This window comes from Branchiostoma lanceolatum, chromosome 10, assembly GCF_035083965.1.
Source record: "Branchiostoma lanceolatum isolate klBraLanc5 chromosome 10, klBraLanc5.hap2, whole genome shotgun sequence".
NCBI lineage: Eukaryota > Metazoa > Chordata > Leptocardii > Amphioxiformes > Branchiostomatidae > Branchiostoma > Branchiostoma lanceolatum.
The window spans coordinates 13,441,081-13,463,134 of NC_089731.1; the positions used below are offsets into that span (position 1 = coordinate 13,441,081).

At 41.2% G+C, this 22,054-nt stretch overlaps 2 protein-coding genes across 2 annotated transcripts; one reads left to right on the forward strand and one right to left on the reverse strand.

The window, feature by feature from the left end:
- Positions 1–942: 942 nt before the first annotated feature.
- On the reverse strand, positions 943–5,134 carry LOC136442980 (uncharacterized). The gene is made up of 3 exons (XM_066440024.1): positions 4,559–5,134; positions 2,779–4,491; positions 943–966 (listed from the first exon to the last, which is right to left on the reverse strand). The coding sequence occupies exons 1-3, from the start codon at positions 5,132–5,134 to the stop codon at positions 943–945; spliced, it is 2,313 nt and encodes a 770-aa protein (XP_066296121.1).
- A 15,486-nt stretch (positions 5,135–20,620) lies between these two features.
- LOC136442981 (acetylcholine receptor subunit alpha-type acr-7-like) lies at positions 20,621–21,558 on the forward strand. Its single transcript, XM_066440025.1, has 2 exons — positions 20,621–20,891; positions 21,256–21,558. The coding sequence occupies exons 1-2, from the start codon at positions 20,682–20,684 to the stop codon at positions 21,556–21,558; spliced, it is 513 nt and encodes a 170-aa protein (XP_066296122.1). The 5' UTR covers positions 20,621–20,681.
- The last annotated feature ends 496 nt before the right edge of the window (positions 21,559–22,054 follow it).

Genomic DNA, 22,054 nt, shown 5'->3' on the forward strand with positions numbered 1-22,054 from the left:
TATATTTCTGGACACAGCGGGTGCAAAGTGTCCCAAGGACCTATGATCTTCGGGCAGACCCACTTGTGGTCGGTACGGATAATTACTCACCACTTCAATAGCTTTGATTAGGCCATGCCAGCTCGAGAACCTCACACCGTGTCTAACATTCACACAGATCCATTCCCTATCAAGCAGGCTCTGGTAAACATGCTGTGTTGGCATCACGTTTTCTGATTACCGTTGATCGATCTTAATTGTGACGAACGTACATTTTTTAATTGTTATGAAATGCACATTGAAAATAATGTCATCAATAATAACTGACAATATCCTATCGTGTGACCCCTTGCGGTGGAAGAAACCCACGATCGAGGCCCTTACAAGGTGTTCTAGTACAACGCTCACAGCTGATATATACATTTCATACAAATAAACACATCATCAACACATGAATTATACCCTTTCATACGGATATTAACGTTTTACTTACCTAAGACAGAAGGCGACTGGAACTTTGAGATGCTCACAGAACCTTGTTGAACCCTTGAAGAGAACGTCACGGCAATCTCTTCTAAAGCGTACAACCATGAGCGTGCGTATGACTCTGGACAGAACGTACTCAGTGCCGCTAATACCGCACCTTGACGCTGATGCCAATATAGATCAGGGCGAGACGGATCATCTGTTTAACCCGGTACCAGATGCAAAGTACACTTTACCATGACTTTACCGCCAGCGGCGTGTAGGCTTCCAATACATCATCCGTCCGTCCGCAACGACCCGTAGGTAGATAATGGCTATAACACCTAGAATTTGGAATGGCGTTAGCATGATGGGATATGCTCGCTCTCGCAGGTCCATCCATGGTGAGAAAAAGGTACTTCTTGTGCCTTTGGGTACGACATAACTTCACCAAGAATATACATGTAGGAAATCCGTCTAGAATTCTTCTTATCTCACTTATGGTCTACTGCAGAAGGAACCCTGTGGGGGAAGAGCTGGACGTAATGTTTTATTTACAGAGTTGAGACACTCTTCGAATGCATTTTGCTGGAGGGATTCAAAGGCCACACGGAGATTTAGATATGCCAGGATCGCATATTTGTGCTGTCGTTATTGATATCATATTTCCGTTAAGACGAAGCGCATCCCAATTTCCAACGTTGGACGATGTCCGATTAGATTGCGTCTTGCCTTTAAGGGCTTACTCTTAGGAATAGTTGACCTTTTAAAGACTTCCTCTAAAAGATACTGATTGGGTACCCCGGGTCTATGTGATTTGTTTGAATAAGAATTTTTTTGATAATTTTTGACGGCAAAGTTTTGCATTTTTAAGCTACTATGCACATGGAATTCTATCGAGCAGAAGATAACGTCCCGGCACCTCATTTTATTTTGTCAGGCTTGATTGGAGGTTAAGATTACTACATGAGCAATTGAACGATCCGTCAAATACCACGAGATTACTCAGGAGGCTTCTAATCAATCTTTGGTACCAACAGCTAATCCTCTTCAGTTTCTAAAGTGTGGCTTATCTATCCTTTGTTTGTGCCTATTAGACGTACGCATAATCAGACGTTTCTATTGTACCTTTTACATCAATGGTTCCCCCATTAAATTTGTAATGAACGATTGACCGCCGGACCAAAACTAAGGTGATCAATTGACTTCCTGGCCTTCCATATTGAAGCATATTGATTTGGCATAAACCAACTCCGGAAGGATAGTTAAAATTGCATATCCTCAATGCACATGCTCTTGCTGATCCTTCACTTTAGTATTTTACATAAAAGAAATGTAAGTTCTCTCTTTCACCAAGAACTTAGATACCGGTGTCTGTTATTCGGATTGCCACTACCAGGTATCCTGTCATTACGTTGATAAGAACACAAACGGCACTGACAACAGAGGAATGAAACAAGAAATTGAAGAATTTGTAACAGTTTGTTTTAACACTGGTTAGCTAAAAAAGATGAATAAGAAAATAAATGAACAGAAAATACGATACAGAAACATTGATCTTGTCAAAAGTGTCAACGACCTGTTTAAGTCGCGGGTCAAATTTTAACTATTTTGGTGACTCTGATTAGCTCTCACTTCAGTCTGCATTGTGTTGATTCTTAAGGTAATGGAAAAAATAATGTCGCTCTCAATTTCGTATATAGATCATTTCTATCACTTTCTTTTATCAATGCAATGCCTCTTGCTTCACATTGTCTATGATATCAGTCATATTTATTTAAATAGGTATGCGTGAATATATAACGCTGGTATACTAAAGTGTAGGATGATCTTGATTGAAACACATCGGGGTAGAAAATTCAATAGAATCTTTATCTACTAACCCATATGCTTATATAAAATACAAATGACACTTGTTTGACCTTATTTCAAAAGATATGAAATGTCAAAATGTATATTGGAGAAAAAGACTCTTTTTACACAACCAAGGGATTTATTCAACCGACGTTTCGGTGACCCTCTGTCACCTTCTTCAAGGCAATTCTGACTGGTTCACATAGCAATGCAGCACAGGTGTTGCTGCTTATACATATTAATGAGATGCAAACGCAAAATATTTACATATGTACAAACACAGGGGATGACATCACTATGCGGTCCCAAACGTACAGAAGTGTAACACATACACAACTACATATCGATCAACAAACAATGCAACGATTATTTCTTTAGGATGCGGTCCCAAACGTGACTGAGTCTATATCCCCCCTCATCACGGTTCATGACTGGAGCGGATTTCCTGATCCATACAGACTCCTTAATCCAACGTGTTACTCTATTGTCCTCTCGGTCTATCACCTTGGCCCCATCCCAGTCTATAGCACAGTTGTTTCTCATGATGTGGTCTGTCACTGCTGATTTGTTCTCTTCCTTCTCAGCTACCTGCTTCTGTGCTCTGGTGTACCTTCCCACCTTGGTGCTCTCAGCTTCTTTCCTGTGTTCTTCCAGTCTGCATCCAAATGTTCTCCCTGTCTCCCCTATGTATACCTTGTTGCAACTCATGCAAGGTATCTTGTATACACAGTCCGTCTTTACTGAGTCTTGTAGTTTGTCTTTGGGATGCACCAGTAGGTTTCTTAGTGTGCTTTTGGGTCTGACTGCTGTGGCAATGTTGTGTTTCTTAAAGATCCTCTCTAGTGGTTCTGTGATGCCTTGGATGTAAGGTAAGGTCACCCTTCCTTTAGACGTCTCCTCTCCTTTCTTTCTGTCTTTCTTCTGCTTGGTTTTGTTGGTCTGGTGTTCGACTTTCTTGAAAGTCCAGTCAGGGTAACCACAGCGGGAAAGGGCCTGCTTGATGTGTTCCATCTCCAACTGTCTGTCCGTTTCTTCAGTAACAACTGACTTGCACCTGTCCATCAGTGTTCGGATGACTCCCAGCTTCTGGTGAAGCGGATGATGTGAGTTGAAGTTCAAGTACTGATCTGTGTGTGTCTTCTTTCTGTATATCAGCAGTTTAACTGTGCCATCCTCTTTCTTGACTAGTAGAGTGTCCAGGAATGGCATGGTACCATTCTCTTCTGTTTCATGGGTGAACTTTATGTTACCTGTAGAGTCGATAGTGTTCAGGTGGTCAGTCAGCTGCTGCTCCGCTCCCCTTTTCAAAAGTTCGAGCACGTCGTCCACGTACCGCTTCCACAGCTTGGGTGTACAGTTGATGGGTGCTGTAGCAATGGCCTGCTGCTCCAACCACTCCATGAAAAGGTTAGCCAACACTGGTGATACTGGGCTCCCCATGGCGGTGCCGAACTTCTGTTGGTAGATCTCCCCTCTGAAGCAGAAGTAGGTAGTTGTCACTATGAAAGTGAGGAGTTCAATGATGTCGTCTACTGTCAGGTTGGTTCTGTTCTTCAGATCTGTGTCGGCCTGCAGTCTGCGTTTGATAATGTCTAGGGTTTCTGGGATGGGTGTGTTTGTAAACAGGGACACTACATCATGTGACAGGAACATGTCGCCCTCCTCCACGAGAATACTGCTCATCTCATCTGCCAGGTGTTTGGAGTTCTTTATGTGGTGTTCTGTGTTTCCCACTAGTGGAGCCAGTAAATCTGCCAACGCTCTGGAGGTGTTGTATCCTATTGAGCCGGTGTAGTCTACAATAGGTCGCAGAGGATTACCTGGCTTGTGGATCTTGGGCGTGCAGTACATCCTAGGTACATTCTCAGCTGTAGGGAACAGGTGTTTTCGTTGTTCCTCGGTGATCTTCTTGTCTTTCTTCAGCTTCTTAAGAATGGATACGAGATGCCGCTTGTACTTCTGTGTGGGATCTTTAGAGAGTCTTTCGTAGGTTTTGTCGTCTGACAGCATGTTACTGACCTTGTTGTTGTAGTCTTCAGTGTCCATTACCACCGTAGCTTTCCCCTTGTCCGCCGGTAGAATCAGCACATCCTTCTTCTTTCCCAGCTCCCTCAGTGCTGACCTTTCTTCCTTGGTGATGTTGGGCTTCGGCAGTCTGGCTGATGTTAGCACTCCTGCTACCTGCGCTCTGAGCTGATCAGCGGAGTGGGGGGGGCAGTCGCATACACGCACTCTCGGTGGCTACAACGAAATCCTCCACCGGGATCTTGTCCGGAGTGACGGCATAGTTAAGGCCTTTTTGCAGAATCCGGGTCTGTTGTGTGCTCAGGACCTGCTTCGAGATGTTAACGACCCATTTTTTAAGTTGTGTTCCAGATAGGTCGATGTCTGAGGCTTCCTGTCGGCGTTGTTTCGACTGTTGTAGGTGTGCGAGTTTTCCAAGATGGCGGTCCTTTGTTACTGCATGCTCTCGTTCCCGGGTTCTGGTGACGTGTGATCTTATGGCGTCGTTTATCTCCCCCGGTAACGCCGCTTGTAACTCGCCGGAGATCCTTTGTTCTTTCTCCTTAAGGTTGACGATTTTGTTGTTGATCAGTCTTATCCTCTCTCTGATTAACGCCTTTTCTGCCTTGTGGATGATGTCCTTTGCATTCTTGGTTTTGATGCCGGTCTTCAGACGGAGGCTTGGGGGGGTGAGGTCTTCATCCTTGCACCGCAGGCTGAACACAAGATGGTTCCTGTGTCTCTCGATTTTCTTTGCTTGGGACTCCCAGTCGCGGATCTTTTTGACAATACTCTGTCCGTACTCTTGTCTTACATCCGTGAATAGTTTCATCAGGTTGGTAAGTCACTGGAGAAAAAGACTCTTTTTACACAACCAAGGGATTTATTCAACCGACGTTTCGGTGACCCTCTGTCACCTTCTTCAAGGCAATTCTGACTGGTTCACATAGCAATGCAGCACAGGTGTTGCTGCTTATACATATTAATGAGATGCAAACGCAAAATATTTACATATGTACAAACACAGGGGATGACATCACTATGCGGTCCCAAACGTACAGAAGTGTAACACATACACAACTACATATCGATCAACAAACAATGCAACGATTATTTATAGGGGTGATATAGACTCAGTCACGTTTGGGACCGCATCCTAAAGAAATAATCGTTGCATTGTTTGTTGATCGATATGTAGTTGTGTATGTGTTACACTTCTGTACGTTTGGGACCGCATAGTGATGTCATCCCCTGTGTTTGTACATATGTAAATATTTTGCGTTTGCATCTCATTAATATGTATAAGCAGCAACACCTGTGCTGCATTGCTATGTGAACCAGTCAGAATTGCCTTGAAGAAGGTGACAGAGGGTCACCGAAACGTCGGTTGAATAAATCCCTTGGTTGTGTAAAAAGAGTCTTTTTCTCCAGTGACTTACCAACCTGATGAAACTATTCACGGAAAATGTATATTATACGCAAAAATTGCCCTGAACAAAGACGCAATATCCGTTTATGACAACGACCAACGCTATCTGTGCTATTCAGATTTACAAGCCTTATTTGGAAAGTCATCAGAGTGACATCTATAAATGGCAAGGTGTTATCGCTTGAAAAACGTATCGTTATAGTCAAAATGGTCAATAAATATCTTTGACGTTGTCGAAGTGCACTTAACAAAGCGATAAACTAAAAGTGAATGGGCGTCGTTGTTTGCAGTTACTCCCAAAAGACCAGTTAATTTATGAGGATACATTGCTAGTATTCGGTATCTTGCGGATAAACATCTGGCTGGAATATAATACACAGCATGAACATGAAGATAAATCCTATGCTGAAGGATGCATACTTATTTATCGCAGCGAAATTGCTTGGAAAGGTATTTAAGAAAATAATAACACGGGGCTGTGTTTCAATACTGAGTTCTGGACCGCATTTTAAATATCAAGAGAAAATGTATTTGGAATATTTTTTGAAAAGAACTATTGATAGAGACATGGATGCCGCCCCTTAGAACACACCATACGCTTCCTTAATCATAACTACTAATACCAATGTACATTGGGGTATACTGATATGTGTCCCAACCCCATTCATATCGGAACGCGCAAATGCATTGCCAGTGACGAGTAGCAGACCAGATTGCCGTTCTTATGGGAAAAGAAATACATTTTCTGCCTTCCAAATGGCACTCAGTGATCCCCGTTGCCACTATAGGCTAGTTGATGCGGTTGAGATGAGAAGCGACAGTTTGAAACAAGTGGGAGAAACAGGAAAGTATTGATTGATAGTCTGGCAAACTATGAGTGAATGACGTGTTGTTGCTCCATTGTCATCATTAAAATGTCCTTGGTACGGAAATAGAATTTAGATGAAAAATATGAAGATGTGCTGCACGCTGTTATGATGAAGCCAGCACAGTTTATCATCAATTCTTTATAACCGGGCAAAAATATGAAAAATAAAGCAACAGTTTACGTAGGACCCGAAACACATTCGATTCGATTAAATGTTGCATAGCTATTCAGTACTTTACTCTTATTACATGAACAATTATTGTACATTTGCGAGAAATGCCATGTCTGCTCACCGTAATTGCTGCATTTAGTGCAAAAATATACAAAAGTAAAGCAACAGTATATAGTTCCCAAAGTACATTCGATTAGAGTAAATTTCGCATTACCTTTTGGTGCTTAGCTTTCATTACAAGTGCAATTATAGTACATTAGCGAAAAATGTCATGTCTGTTCACCGTGTTTGCTGCAACTGGTTCCAATCATGCCATAACAAACAATCATCTGCCAGTCAATTTTTTTTATATATTTGTCTTCGAGTAATCACAGCAGCAGTCAACAATTACTCGACGTCCGCTGTTTAATGATGCTAATAAATCTTGGATAATGCAATCATCTCCAAAGACGTAAAATGCCATCATTGTCCTCGAGCTAAAGGCAAGCCATAAGTCTTCTATCGGCTTTTTTAGTGTTTCATTTCAAGGACACGATTACTGCCATGCAACAATCAATATTGGGATCACCGTCTGCAAACATGCGAAGTAAAGCTTGTGGTGGATTAGTCGCCAAGGGAGTTTATTGCAAGATCACTAAGAATAACACACCGCCCGTCCTTTTCCTAGTATTACGGACCAGTCTATCGTTTATAGAAGATCTATTCCCAAGTTACTCTCGCGTTTGAGTTGGAGCCTGGTCTATTACAGGCAAACTACTATCTATAAAATCATCCCAGAATTCATTCTGCTTCAGGCACTGTTGTGTATCGATATTATGTGGTGTTGTTGGATATCGAAACCCATTTTGTTTTTAGTGCATTCTAAGTGTCGTAATAGGAGAGTCAATTTTTGCTTCATCGAGTGACAACAAAGTCATCAATTACATGTATACACTGTCAGGATAACATTTAGCCACTCTGTTGATATTTTACCGATGCAATCCTTATTATAGCGTCTATATTCTTAGATGGGAGGGCGTTCGTTGATGATTTTCAACAAATCAAATTGTTGTATTATTATGCTTCCAAGTTATTCAAGAGAAACAGTCGATCGGTCTCAAAGTATATGAATTTTTTTGTTTTATTTATTTGTTTGACTGTGTACACGGTACAACAGCCAAGGTTGCCCGACTAGCAGTAGCTATTATAAGGGACAACCTTGCTGCACAATACATAGCGGGATAAAATAGTTACATCAGTTAACAAGATAAAATCATACAGGCATACAATCACACGAGCTCTCACAATTATAATACATGTACATTCTTTAAGTAACACACTATAGAATCTAAAGGGGAGAAAATCCATTGTCTATCAACGGGCTGTACACTGGAATAATAGTAACTTCATACTAGGACCGGGCTGTTTAAACAGAGAATGGGTCCCCCAGGGACCTCCATGCCATAGTTTTAAAAATAGACAGTGAGGGGGCAGTCCGAGTATCGGACGAAAGGGAATTCCACAGTTGGGTGGCTCTGTAGAAAAATGCCTTCTAGGTTCTCACACTTTTAGGTATACCGATTATAACCGTTTCTTAGGGGGTTTCTAGAATCAATGGATGATGATCTGGTAGATGGCAATAGACCTTGTATGTGAGGTGGACAGCGTCCGTCCAACAGTTTGTAGAGAGTAGTCGCTGTGTGAAACTTTCGGCGAAAAGTATATGAAGAGCAAGCCTAGGGTTATCTCTATGTCGATATTTTGTCTCAGTGGAAGAGTACGTATGTACAACCTTTCTGCTCTTTTACCTTACAGGGGGGGGGGGGGGTCAGACTGCCATGACCATTCTAGATAAGCATACATGACAATGACTGAGTCTTGCTTGCACTCGCCAACTCTAGTGTTAATACATTTGTATACTCCCCTTCTCTCCAACACCTATCATGCTTACCGTAGGATCGAAGCGGATCTAAAGGATGAAAATGGGGCGTACAGCAGAGCTTTCTGTCAAACTTTTCCAGCGTGCCTATACATCAAGTGTCGGTGCGGATCCGAAGAACGATCTTTTGACAGCCAAAGGTGTTATACTACCTGGCAACTCTAACCCACCCTCCATAGTGTCAAGATGTCAAAGAGCAAATAAGTCTTTGAGTGCGAAGACAACCGCGATCCAAAGATATCGGGTTGCCAGTCGGATGCTAGATATTTCCTGGGTTCTTAATCAGAGACTACGTAATAACTCATGGAGAACCTTGAAGAGCTTCTGGTGGCCATCGCGAGGTTCTCTTACCTTGGCATGACGCACTGCGTAGGAGTTAGCGTAAGTGCTCAATTTCCCTCGGGAAGAAGAGATTTATCATTTAATAAGAAGCAGATGGGCAAATATTGCTGTATAATTCACACACCTACAATTTGATAAAAAAATTAATGTTTTTCCATCATGTTCATGATACTGAAACTCCAGGGCGCAATGGAAGTGTCCGTTACATAAAAGAAAGGAAATGTGTTGCTGACTTGGTTAACTTAAATGTTTAACACACCCCACCTTTTTGGTTCTTTAGAATAGCTCTAGATAAAGAGAGGAGAACATATAACTTGTCAATGACAACATATTGCATTTGTGCATGCCCTCTTGAGGAGAAACTGTGGGTTGTAGATACCGTGGTGTAGTATTGCATACTACTTTGTTGACGATATCTGACGAAATTGGCACAATGATTTATGAACGTAATTTTCTCAAGAAATAGTATACGTGGCCAATTGGGTACCATTAAAGTTTACATTCTATGTAATCTCACAAATGCATATGTTACAAACTCACTACCGGTTCGCAGAATGCTCGAAATCTTATCTGGCAAACAAAATATTACAAGGATTTTTTCAGTAATTTACTGCAATCAATTTTCCCTCTGGATATAATGTTGACTCAGGTATGACAAATATATTTCAATTTTCATGCTATACAACCCGCAATTTTGTGTGATAAATGTGTTGATGCAGTACACAGTTGTTCGAAAACCTGACAGTCTGTATGAAAATGTTTGGTACGTACAGATACGCCTCATGCTTAGATTTTGTATTCATTTCTCGCATATATGGACAGCCAACGCAGTAGTTCCATTTCTTTTAAGATCGATTATGACTAATGATCTTCTATTGTACATACCATGCGATTCTCTTGCCCGCATTCCATTCGATGTGCTCAAACGCTTTGGTGGGTTAAACGACTTACGCAAAAGATAATGCATTTGGTACATAAAAGAGTAGCTGAAACCCCATTATGTATCTGGTAAATCGATAACGCTTTCAATGGACATGATTTCTGGGTTTGAAAGGACTACAGTGGGCGCTTCAGGAGACGCTCTATCTAACCTCTAATTCAACTTCATTGAGTGGTTGCCAACTTTTCGCCTGCTGACATTGGCCTTTTGCCTGAGCTGTAGCGTGGACCATCTTTTACGCTTTTGGCAAGCTATGATTGTGAACCACGGCTCAAAGAACTACTTACTGGCCTCTAACCATTGCATCAACAAGGGCAAAGAAAGGTCGCCGCAAAAGGTCAATGAAATGATACCAAGAAATGGATGTCTTGGACACAGCTTACAGTGAGTAGTTATGTCCTCAGCCTACATTGTATGATTGCTAGAATATATCATATCAAGGAAAATATGAGATATAATTTGTCATGTTGGAGCTATGTGCATTCTACATATTGTTATGATAAAGACAAATATAGGAAATGTATCATTTAACAACAGTCTAGTACTTGCCATTATCCCTCGCTATCTTCTTTGCCAATTCTCTGTAGGTTTTTTAAGGGTATTCGATGTGATCATTCAATGTCAGACCTAATTTGAATTCTGGCACTGGAATTTGTGACCCATCCACGTCCACTGAAGCCAACCGTACATTACAATGTGTAGCACGTCTATACTCTACTGTATCTTCACAAGCCGTGCTCGCTGGATCACATCTCAATGGAACCAATCGTCTCAATACCAAAACTAGTATTTCATATCTCGTACCCCTAGGATGCGACGCCAAAACAAAATGTTCAACAATTCTACACAGGTTGGGTACCGGTGATGAAGAGGATCGAACAAAGACATTTTACTTCGTTCCAGAGGATACCACACATTGCAGGGCGAAAAAAAGTACAACCAACTCACCTTCAAGTCATACAACAGTCTGTATCAAACACGATCAACAGCAACAGAGTCCATTTTTTAAACCGCCATAATCTGAAACTGATGTTGAAAAGAAAAGTTAACGATTTCTCTAGCGTACCTTCCATCAATGGAATGTGACACGTTGTTGAATGAGCATGTGGCACTTTTATATTTGTATTCTGCTTACGCATTTCATGTATGATTTTTATTTTGTCCCTACCCAGGCTCTTATGTTATTTCATGTATCAATGCACCATATTTGTATGCTAATTTTTGATACAAATAACGTCATAGCGTCTACTATTTTGACTTGGCCATTGGACACATGCACAAGAAAAAAGTTTTCCAATGTCTCCACGACTTTGCCCCTATGTCCTTAAAAGTCTATCTTCTACAAAATATAGATGAATGGGGGATTATAGTGAGGGCGTGGAAAATGTGTACAATTTTCTTCGTCAATGAGGGCAAAAATGCAAGATTTTCTTTCATGAATGTCAAAGTTCCACAGAATGCCCTCCAAAAAGTCACGCAATATGCCTCTAAATGCCCTCCCCACGACCTCCATTACCTGTACACCGAACATAAAGATGTTTGCTCTCAGTTTTATGTCAACGTGATGACATTGGGCTGTTTGAGCTCCCTGAAATATGGGCTGAGGAACACCCTGTATCCTTGATGTGCCAAGAATGTGTCGACTTGACGGATGATGAGCTATTCTAGATCGAGGAGGAAATTACATACCATCTTGTCGTTTCCGTGTGGAGTACTGAACATGGGTGTCATCCGATGGCATGTTCATGTATCTTGTTGCCAGATATTATATAATAGCTGTCTGGATACATTGTGTGCTGATTGTAACTTTTTCCTATTAGGTCCTGGACAAGAGGGGGCAATCAAAATGCAAATTTGGGTTAATAGAATTCTACAAAATTGGGGTAAATAAAAATCTACAAAATCTCACTCGTAAAGTTATGGGGGCTCCTATTCATTCGCCAACTGCTGGTATTAAACTCATGAAGTTTGATATAAAAATCGATATAGAAGCTATCTTCAAACGCTTCAGTTCCTTGAACGTGGTGGCCTTTTATCCACCATTGCAATGAAAAATTGATATACCTTTACCATTCGAGCTACCCAAGAAAGCATTATAAATTTAGTGTGCTAAGGTATGCGTTTACCGGCCCGGGTGAAGAAAAAAGTAAGAGGAATCATTCCAGAGATATTTGCTCTTGATTTTTGATATTACTTCAGAATACATATCTGTGGATCACTTTTGTAGGACGAGGAAAGCTTATTATTAGGCATGAAGTGGAGTGGCTTATTCTCCAAGCAGAGGTTTCCATCGTAGGGCTTGTAGTTGCCGAGATTTTTAACGACTGAGGGCGGAGACGTTACAAATCCTGGCCACTTCTTTCCCCCCGACCAAATTTTTTCTTGGAGAATATTTATTTACTTATTCGTTCAGCATGTACATGCAAGGGTTGCACAACTAGTCGGAGGCTATTACTAAGGGCGAACCCATGTGCGGCCATAGGACTGTAGGTTTTGAACCACTTGCACCGGGAAGGACCCCTACTCTTTTTGATAAGTGCGGTGGGTTCTTGAACGTGCTCGAGGTGAGGTTCTCCTCAAACACGGGACCTCCATTTAACGTCCTATCCGAGGGACGTCCCTTACCGAAGCTAGGTACTCATTCACACCTGCGTAAAGTGAGGAAAGTCGTGTTAAGTGCCCAACAAGGGCACAACATCGGGGCATATCGGTGGTTTCGAACCCGGGACCTCTCGGTTGTTGGCGAAACATCCTACCGAATGCGCAACACGATGCTCGGAGAATAGAGGTGACTAGATACTATGGACACGTACACTTTTAACGTCTTCACTCGCACCTACATGACTGTATATATTGCAAACCCGGTGTGTGCCCTCAGAAACATGTACCTAACGCCCTACCACATTATGATTCCCGGCGTATCACTGATTGTACTGTATCCATGTTATATTATAGTTTCCTCCCGAAGCGTTGGCACAGGGAAGTCAAGCCGTGTGATCTTCATCTGACCTTGGTACGCTCTGTTGAAAGTTAAAGCCATGTCCCGTGGCTATCATCTAAAAGTAATCAAGCAGTGGAATTGAAGCCGAATGCCCTTCAGTGGGATTAAACTTCAAATACACTAATCCAAACACCGCCCAAACTTCCTATCTGATTGGAAAGAAAGTGATACTTTAAAAGGTATTACTGTAATTTACCTGTTTGAAGTGACATTGTGATTTAGTGCAGTAGGCAGAAATAAGCGGTCGAGTTCAAAAACAGTAAAGAAGAAAGATACAGACAAACATTTGCGATAACTTAACGTGTCTATTTTCATCGACCTGGTCTAAGTACCTGCATCTTATTGAGCTACACATATCAATAGTTGAATCGCACATCTGCTGATGGATTGAAGATTATATTCCACCTTTTATTAGGAACCTCATTAAACTAGGCGGCAATTGCGCTGCGACTTCGCTGCGACCTATATGGGATTCGTGTAATCCATGACTTTATAAATGGAATACCCCGCAAATTGTAGAAGTGTAAGTAAAAAGACGGAAAAGAACACAAAGGGTAAAAACATTTCTTTTCAATCTTTGAAATTCGATGAGCAGTGCATGTCAGATTTTAGGCTACCCTGGGGAAATAGGGGTATCAAAATGCGGTTGCATTGGCCTAGATAGAGCCACTATTGAAAGAAGCAACGTAAATACTATAATTTCTCACCGAAATCAACGACCAGCTTACCACTGTCGAAAAAAAAATGTGCCCCCCCATTGCTACATTCGGGCGAAGATTTGTGTTATACGCTGACACAACCTTTCGATTATGTGACGGAAAGGACCAAGCACTAACTGCAGTACATCCTAAAATCGAAAGATGGTGCTCTGTATGTTAAGAATCCCTAGCTATGTTTTCACCAGTTGCGCTCAGTAGCCTTCGACTTTTACTCACCCGACAAAACATTTTTTTAAAGCTTGCTTAGGTTATTTTGTATTGGTTCTTCTTACGCTGTTTCTCTTTCAACAAAGCTTAAGAAATTTTATCCAGTTTCATCCTGAGTTACGTGCCCGGCGCCCACGGACAATTTGCGGCATGTAAGCAGTAAAGAAATGTCAGGCCCAAACATGTACGAGGTCAACCGTTCCTTGATACACCTTTTAACAGATAAGGATGGGCCGTTAACGCCTTTAAAAGGGTCACTCCGCGGGAGGGATCATTACAAAAGTGCACTAATCGGTAATTGCTCCGTTATCGCTAACTGGGATTTGTAACTACGGGGCAGTGTTAAACAAACCGTTTGTATCGAACTGTTGAATCGTTCCCTCTGACATTTTGGAATGGTTTCGAGACGGTCCACAAGGCTTTTTGTGGTCAACACCCTCCGCATAGATTATGTTCCTCACATATAGCGAAAGGGTATGAGGGTAACTACCTGCAAATGGCTAACCTTAGACGCCGGACGCCAACGGACCTTTGTGTAGATCTATGGTATCTAGGCACGTTCTTGGCACTACGAACTGACCATTTCAACATCGTTTTAGTATCTATAGAAACAAGAGACGCCTAACAATTTGAAGTGATGAAGCAGGAATGAACACTATGTTAAAAGAGACTCCTAGCTACACGTAAAATTATTTCAAGATCAGCGTAGCTGGCACCCTATTCACAAGGCATAATTTGAAACTTAAATGAGTAACCGATTAGAAGAAGACGAAAAATTGCATCGTGAATCAAAAATGGTAGCAGCATTATATCGTTATATTCAAAACCTTGGAGTCACTGAACTAATTGTATAAAAGAAAACTAAAATCCGTTTAACAAAGCATTCCTGTGCTGTGGTCCCTACTTACAATGAATGTCATGCATATCCCGTAGACATAGCCAACTATAGGGGAAGCTAGTAATTTGATGGGAAATCAATGTTAAGCACGCAGAAAAAAACAAGCCGTCACACTTTGAAATGAAAGTAGCGATCATCCCGGTGTATGGGATCATGCACTTTTTGCTACGCCACAAGGCGCCCTTGCGTAAGTGCTTAAGAGGCTTTTTAAAGAAGCTGGCGTAGCCTTAGGCACGCAATTACCAGCTTTCCTTCCATTAAGCATGGATTATAACGGAATTGTAGAAAATACAATGTATAAGTAAGACCCTATGAGATGCACCGAACTCCCATTGCATATACGTACCTGTTGAAGCACAATGACAAAGGCTCATACGAAGTCCATGTCTGTAATCACATTTCTGACAGGCTGGGTGTTAATTTGAACTGTAGAACTCCTCCTCTATAGGCCTGGAATGCCTTACAAAGTTACTACAAAGCCCATTGAACATGTGGGTCACCATAGGTCAGTCTATCATACTCAACAACGGCATGTCCTTTTAATCGTATCTACATGTATCTAATCGTATTTGGCTCACGGTGTACATCGAACCACAACGGTACGTTATGCCACGTTACTACAAAGCCCATTGAACACGTGGGTCACCAAAGGTCAGTCTATCATACTCAACAACGGCATGTCCTTTTAATCGTATCTCTCTATCTAATCGTATTTGGCTCACGGTGTACATCGAACCACAACGGTGCGTTATGCCACGTTACTACAAAGCCCATTGAACATGTGGGCTACCTTAGGTCAGTATATCATTCTCAACAACGGCATATCCTTTTAATCGTATCTCTCTATCTAATCGTATTTGGTACACGGTTTTCAGTACAATGAACCACAACAAAACGTTATTCCACCTACAGACGTGTGCACTAACTAAGCGTGTCCTAAAGCTTTACGTTCATTATCCTCTCTCTTGCCAAAACTGATTGCGCCCTTTGTAACCACACAGTATGATGGAGAAGTGTTAACGTATACCTGACAGTGACATATGTTGGTTCAAGAAGTCATCTATCACCGAGAAGGCCAGGAGACCAGGGAACGATAGTATTGATCAATTTGACTTGTGGGGAAGATGGATTATCCCACTGGCAGCAACAGGCTTTGATGAGAAGAGAAAATGCTACGTGAGTCGAAAAGCAATGTCCAAACTGGAGTTTAATAATGGTAAAGGTACAGGTAGTTCTATAAGTTCCTTTGTGAGGATGTAATAGCCTGAGTACAACCTTACGTACTGACCGCTTGCTCAATGCTTGTCACATGCTAAACATGCGACAAGCATTGAGCCAGCGGTCACTACGGAGGATGGTACTCAGACTATGACTGTAGGGGCAGTGGGTTGCTATCCACATGTGTATAGGCACGGTATCGGAAGGCGGAGCCCATTCCTCTAGCTCGCCTTACACTGCCTTATTCCCTCCTCAACCAAAGTCAGGTACCTATTTTTACACCTTGATTGAGTGATGGAAGTTGTTTAATGCGTCTTTTTCTAAGGAAACAACGCTAAAGAAAACGTCAACGTGAAGCCAAAAAAGGCCTAGGAATCGAATCCGTTACCTCTCGATCTGGAGTCCTCTAGCTACTAGGCCCTTTAACGCCACTGGTAGTTAAAGAAACCTTATAACATAGGAATGAAATCATTTGCAAGTATTCCCAACTTTGACTCTAAACGCTGTAGTTCCACCTTTAAAACCCAGGTGGCACCGCGTACCGGTCTGCTACCTGTTACACACCCAAACATGCAGCAGCATCATACGAACGACAGGTATGATGCCAAATTTGTGGCCCGCCAGATTTTTTCTTTACAGTGTAGAGGGGTTAGTGTTTTGGGTTGGGCATGGAACTAGGGTTACGGTTAGCGATAAGTGTCAGATCTAGTGTCGAGTTAGAGTTTGAGCCTCCCATAAGCCTCCACGGTGCGACCCGCCTCTCAAATTCCGATCAGATCTGTGAATAAGAATCACCACGCCGCAAAAGTATGACACACTTTTCTTACCGGGTAGACTAGAAACTCCTTAGCAGTGTTTGGGAATTGTCTGAAGGGGCAGAAGTTGGCTTTACACCGGCTTGATAGGTTAAAAGGCGAATATATATAGGATATAAAGCATAGGATATAGTAATATTCGACAGCCATATTCCGCACCGTGCGGACTGGAGCTTATCTGGCTGACCGGAGCTTCTCTAGCTAGCATATACGATTTTCGGTGCACCGTGTAGATCTGCTTGGAGATTAGATACAGACACTTTTGGATAGGGTACGATACTTTTGGATGGGGATACGGACACTTTTGAATGAATCAACTTGGCTGTCGAATATTTCTAACTCCGCTACTTGAGTGTGTATAGGATGAGATAGCCTTGCGTTACCCCCAGACTATGCCCATTACGCATTTCAATATATTGTAGTGGAAGTAATCACAGGTGAGGAGATAATCCTTACACAATGGTGCCACACCAAACACACGATGCCACCAGTTGTCAGCGATGCGTTGACCTGAATTTCCGTACATAAGTTGATTCACCTGCCCAGTTGTAGAGCTAGCCTCCATTATCATTAAACTGCCATGTTACAAAAAATCCACCACTTTGAAAAACATTGGGTTTGAAAGATCTACAGTGCAGCACCCCTGGGTATGCACAGTTTAGATAAAGAGAAGTGCATTCTACTGGGGTAAGTTTGGTTGGAAACCTTTTTGGACGTATATTTTCAGGGTGCCGAAAGTGGGTACCCTGGTGGAATTATATTAAAAAATGTTACATCTTCTATTCAATTCATCGTACTGCACATCACTAGTAGAGTAAAGAACGTAAAGTACGACGAATGATACCCAAATTCAGTAAAATTTTCCCACCGAAAGCGCTATTAGAACTTAAACAACTCTTCCTTTCAATAAGTATTTGTCATAGCAATAGATTGTAGCGCAGACCAACAACTCCATTAAAGTCATTAACGTCTTCAATCGCGTATGTAGGTTTTGAGATATCTGTGGCAACATGGCCACATTCACTTTTAAAATTTCAAGCCGGTGATTCCAATAAGCTTTTAATCGCGCAGTTAGTGTAGAAGAATGGACAGCCTCCAACAGTCTTATCTTTAATACTTTAAGTGAAGCCTCATAATCGTCTTAATAGTGAAACCGGCTCGACGACGGTCGTTAAGGGGGATTTTAGGATTACTTTTACTTTAGCGATCTGTTGGAAAGGATTTGTTTGCGAATCATTAACAGCCTTTCTGAACAGGGAAAAGAAGTTGTTCTGTCCCCGTGTATGGCGTCAATAGTAGTTGAACATTGCAGTTTAGCAAAAATAAATGATGGCCATTGTACGTCCTACTATTTCAAATGTCAGGTTAGGTTATAAGTATGATACCCTACTTATATGAGTAAAATTTTACGAATGAAATGAATGAACTGAATTTTAGTCATGATTAATTCGTAACTGATTTTATAATTCGTTTACTACCGTAAATGATAATCATTGCATATTTGTTCTAATTCAATGGCAACACTGCGATTTCCAATTAAGTTATCTTGTATCTTGTATATAAACGAGTAGATTGCCCATTTATTTGATATGACTTCCACCAAGAAGTGTATTAACTATATGTCCTCAATGAGGCCGTGTCTTAAACATTGTATACTAACGAAGACAGTATTTGCTTTTGTATTGCAGATATCTCATCCATTGAAATATTTTGCCATAAAATCTAACAATACCGACGATGGTTTCAGACATAACTCCATATCTGCTTGGACGGCAACAATGCAATCGTTTGGAACAAATACGGTGACAGCATTCGCTCAATTAGCAATTGACAAAAGACTTCCCTTTTTTGTCTGTGTTTCTATGTCCTAGCAACCCAACGTATGGCGCGGTAACCCTTCTCACCGTATATTTCAATCTTGTTTCCCTGATTTGGATTTTGTATTCAGGTAGCACCAACGTCGAGTTTAGATTGAGATGGGTTTATATCTTGTTGGCTGACAGACTCGAGGTTTGTCTGAAGGATAATTGGATTTGGCAATTTGGCTTAGGGTTGACGGCAGACGGTTGATGACTGGTTCAGAAGCTGGCGTCACCCTACTTATCTTATGAACGGAATAGGCGGAGAAATTGGGTGAAAAGCCTGTTATTGTGGTGGGACCAACAACGGGAAACTCGTCAGAAAACTAACAGTTTGAAGTTTTGTGAAGGATTTTATGGAAGGAACACTATGCCTACTGTGATTTTGTTCGTGATTTTCTCCCTCACAGTTCAGCGGATTCCTTTGGGTAAGTACATCTCTTCTTTTATTGTCTTGTTGATAACATTAGATTTTATGAATGCATTTAACAGTACTGTAGAGGAATATGTATCTTATAAAAGCATAGATTTAAAACTTATATAATCATTTATGATGAACTCTAGCTGATGGGTGAGATTTTACATTTACCTGTTTCTCGTGTTGATAGAACAGTATTTTGACCCACTTTGACACATATTTGGTAACGTTCCAAATGACAAGCATACATGTCATGCTTTTTTACACAATGTCTAGACCTGGAACATAGAAGCATTATATGTATATATTCATTTTGATTTCAAATCGGTATAATGCAACATACACAATATTAATAACATGTAGCAAGAGGAACGGTAGGGGCAATGGCGGTAACGGAAAAGGTCACCTCCTCCTACAAAAGAACAGTCCGTCCCGTCAAGAGCTACTCAACAGCAGTCAACACAACGTTTGGATTATCTATTCGACAAATTAGAGACGTGGTAAGTGCTTCACACAATGTTATCAACGATGATTGTGATGTTAATGCTAATCAAATGTTAAGGTTGTTGATTATCGTTGATCAAATATCATAGGAAAAATTATAAGGCAAATGTAGACGTAGGTGTGAATCTAGTTCACTTTATTTAAGTTTCAAATGTTATGTCCAATTTTTGTTTGTTCATGTGGCAACATTATTGATGGGATTTTATCTTGTCCATAGGATGAGATTGGACAGCGAGTAATAGTATTTACCTGGGTGCGGATGGTAAGTTTTCTCTTCCTTCATTTGGCAACGTCTCAGGGGCGGAGCCATTAGTGTAGTATTGCGATTGAGTTGAAAGTATTCTAGAAGTTCCGCGACCCATTCCCCAGTGTTGTTAGCAACAACTTGTGGGAAATATAGGGAAATATAGCAGGGAACAACTCTAACGCTTAGTGCACAGAACATGCCGTTAGCCAACTACCACATACAGCTTTTGTTTCAAATGAACTTTTATTTCTGGATCAAATTATTGATTAGCAAGTGGGTGTGCTGCTCGCAACGTTTCAATAATAACTATCTCAATGTAAGAAGTGCATCAAACATATTGTTTTACTACAGCTCTGGAGTGACGATTACCTCCAATGGGACCCAGAAGAATACAACGGTACAACAGAGATACATCTACCATCGTCGGAAGTGTGGCATCCAGACATCTACCTACTGAATAAGTACGTCGAATTGTTTGTATTGAAAGCGTAAATATGACATAAGGGTTTTGTTATTAATGATATAGATAATTTACATTTTTCTACCTTATGGTTTTAATACTTCAGTTACAAGCTTGGAGCTATGTCTCGAATATGTATATCATAAATACGCTAGTATTCTTGTATATGAATGTTTATTGACTTTGATCGCTTAGATGTATGTGGTGCACATTCTACTAACTTAAAGGTAATTAAGGAATACACTGACCAATTACTTCTTGGATACGTATTAAATCGGACTTGTATTTATTTTACAGTGGGGACTTCGAGAGCGACGGACGTCTTTTGGAAACTACAAACATCATTGTGCAAAACAACGGATCTATGAAATGGATTTTTCCGCAAAATTTCATATTTTCGTGCAAAATGGACATGGCTTATTTCCCCTTTGATGACCAGACATGTATGATGGAGTTTGGGTCATGGAGCTATCACGGATTACACTTGAACTTGTTTAACGATTCCTACGTACTCGATGACATAGCATTAGACTTCGGTGAATGGGACGTTCTGGAATTAACATGGCACCGAAAGGTTGGTACTATCATTGCTAACTATATCGTAACTCGCGAATCAACTAGAACCAGAAGTCGCATTATGTAGAATGTAAACTGTTTCATATCTAAAAAAATAGACTCACCGGAATTTTCAAGTGAATCTTCAGCTTTGTGACCCAATCGCTCTTGACACGCGAATTTATGCACGTGTGAGGTCAGCGCGCCAAAGTTCAAAGGTTGTCAAAAGTCGATATCACGTCTCAAGCCGGAAGTAATGTATCGCTTGTTTCATATCTTGGACATAATTCATAATACTAGTAAGAATCTCCTGTGTAGTCCCATGTCTTTGTTGTTCATTTTTGACAGAATGCTTTTAACCAAATTGTCTATTTTGTCATCAGATAACATACCGTGAGTGCTGTGACGAGCCGTTTCCAACACTGGCCCTGAAGTTCCACCTTCGGCGCCGTATTCTCTACTACTTCATCAACCTGCTGCTGCCCTGCATGGTCCTCCTGGCGGTCAACCCTTTGGTGTTCCTGTTACCAGCAGGGACCGGGGAGAGGATCGGCTTCTGTATGACCATCCAACTGTCTGTCGTGGTGTTTCTACAGGTGGTGTCTGAGCACACGCCCCAAACTGCGGATTCAATTCCATTAATTGGTAATATTCATTTCGTTCTGGTAAAGACGTTGATTGTTTGAAAGAAATTATGGGTTTGGCTGTTCAAGACGTCAAATGTGCAGGGCTGTCTAACTGTCTAATGGCTATAAGAAGGTTCATGATTCTAAGTACGCATGACCAGCAAAGTACGTTGCGGGTTATATGCCGCTGGTAAAGGCCAATAACATGTAAACGGTTCTTGTCTCGACCCTTTTCTCGATTTGCATGATGACAATGTCCAGGCATGTTTTGTTCATGTCTCACCTTTGACATATTACCCATAATGCATTTCACCCGACATGCGTACTTAGCATCGTGGACCTCCTTATTGCAAAGTCGATGTAAATGGAATTGGAGTTTTTACATGGACAGAATAACAATCAATAACAATACACTAAGACTATCACATATACATGTATACTAGCATAATGTTGCAAATACGTTGATTTTGAAATTCCTTATCCTTATCTTTCAGAACAATTCTTTACGGCCACGATCTTCCTAGTTGGATCAACGGTGATGACGAACATCTTCCTC

Coding starts and splice junctions, on each gene's coding strand:
- LOC136442980 (XM_066440024.1), bottom strand. CDS start 5,134: ATGAAACTATTCACGGATGTAAGACAAGAGTACGGACAGAGTATTGTC. Junction 4,492..4,558: donor TCACTCCGGACAAGATCCCG/GTGGAGGATTTC, acceptor TCCGCTGATCAG/CTCAGAGCGCAGGTAGCAGG. Junction 967..2,778: donor TAGACCGAGAGGACAATAGA/GTAACACGTTGG, acceptor CTTCCCCCACAG/GGTTCCTTCTGCAGTAGACC.
- LOC136442981 (XM_066440025.1), top strand. CDS start 20,682: ATGAAATGGATTTTTCCGCAAAATTTCATATTTTCGTGCAAAATGGAC. Junction 20,892..21,255: donor AATTAACATGGCACCGAAAG/GTTGGTACTATC, acceptor TTTTGTCATCAG/ATAACATACCGTGAGTGCTG.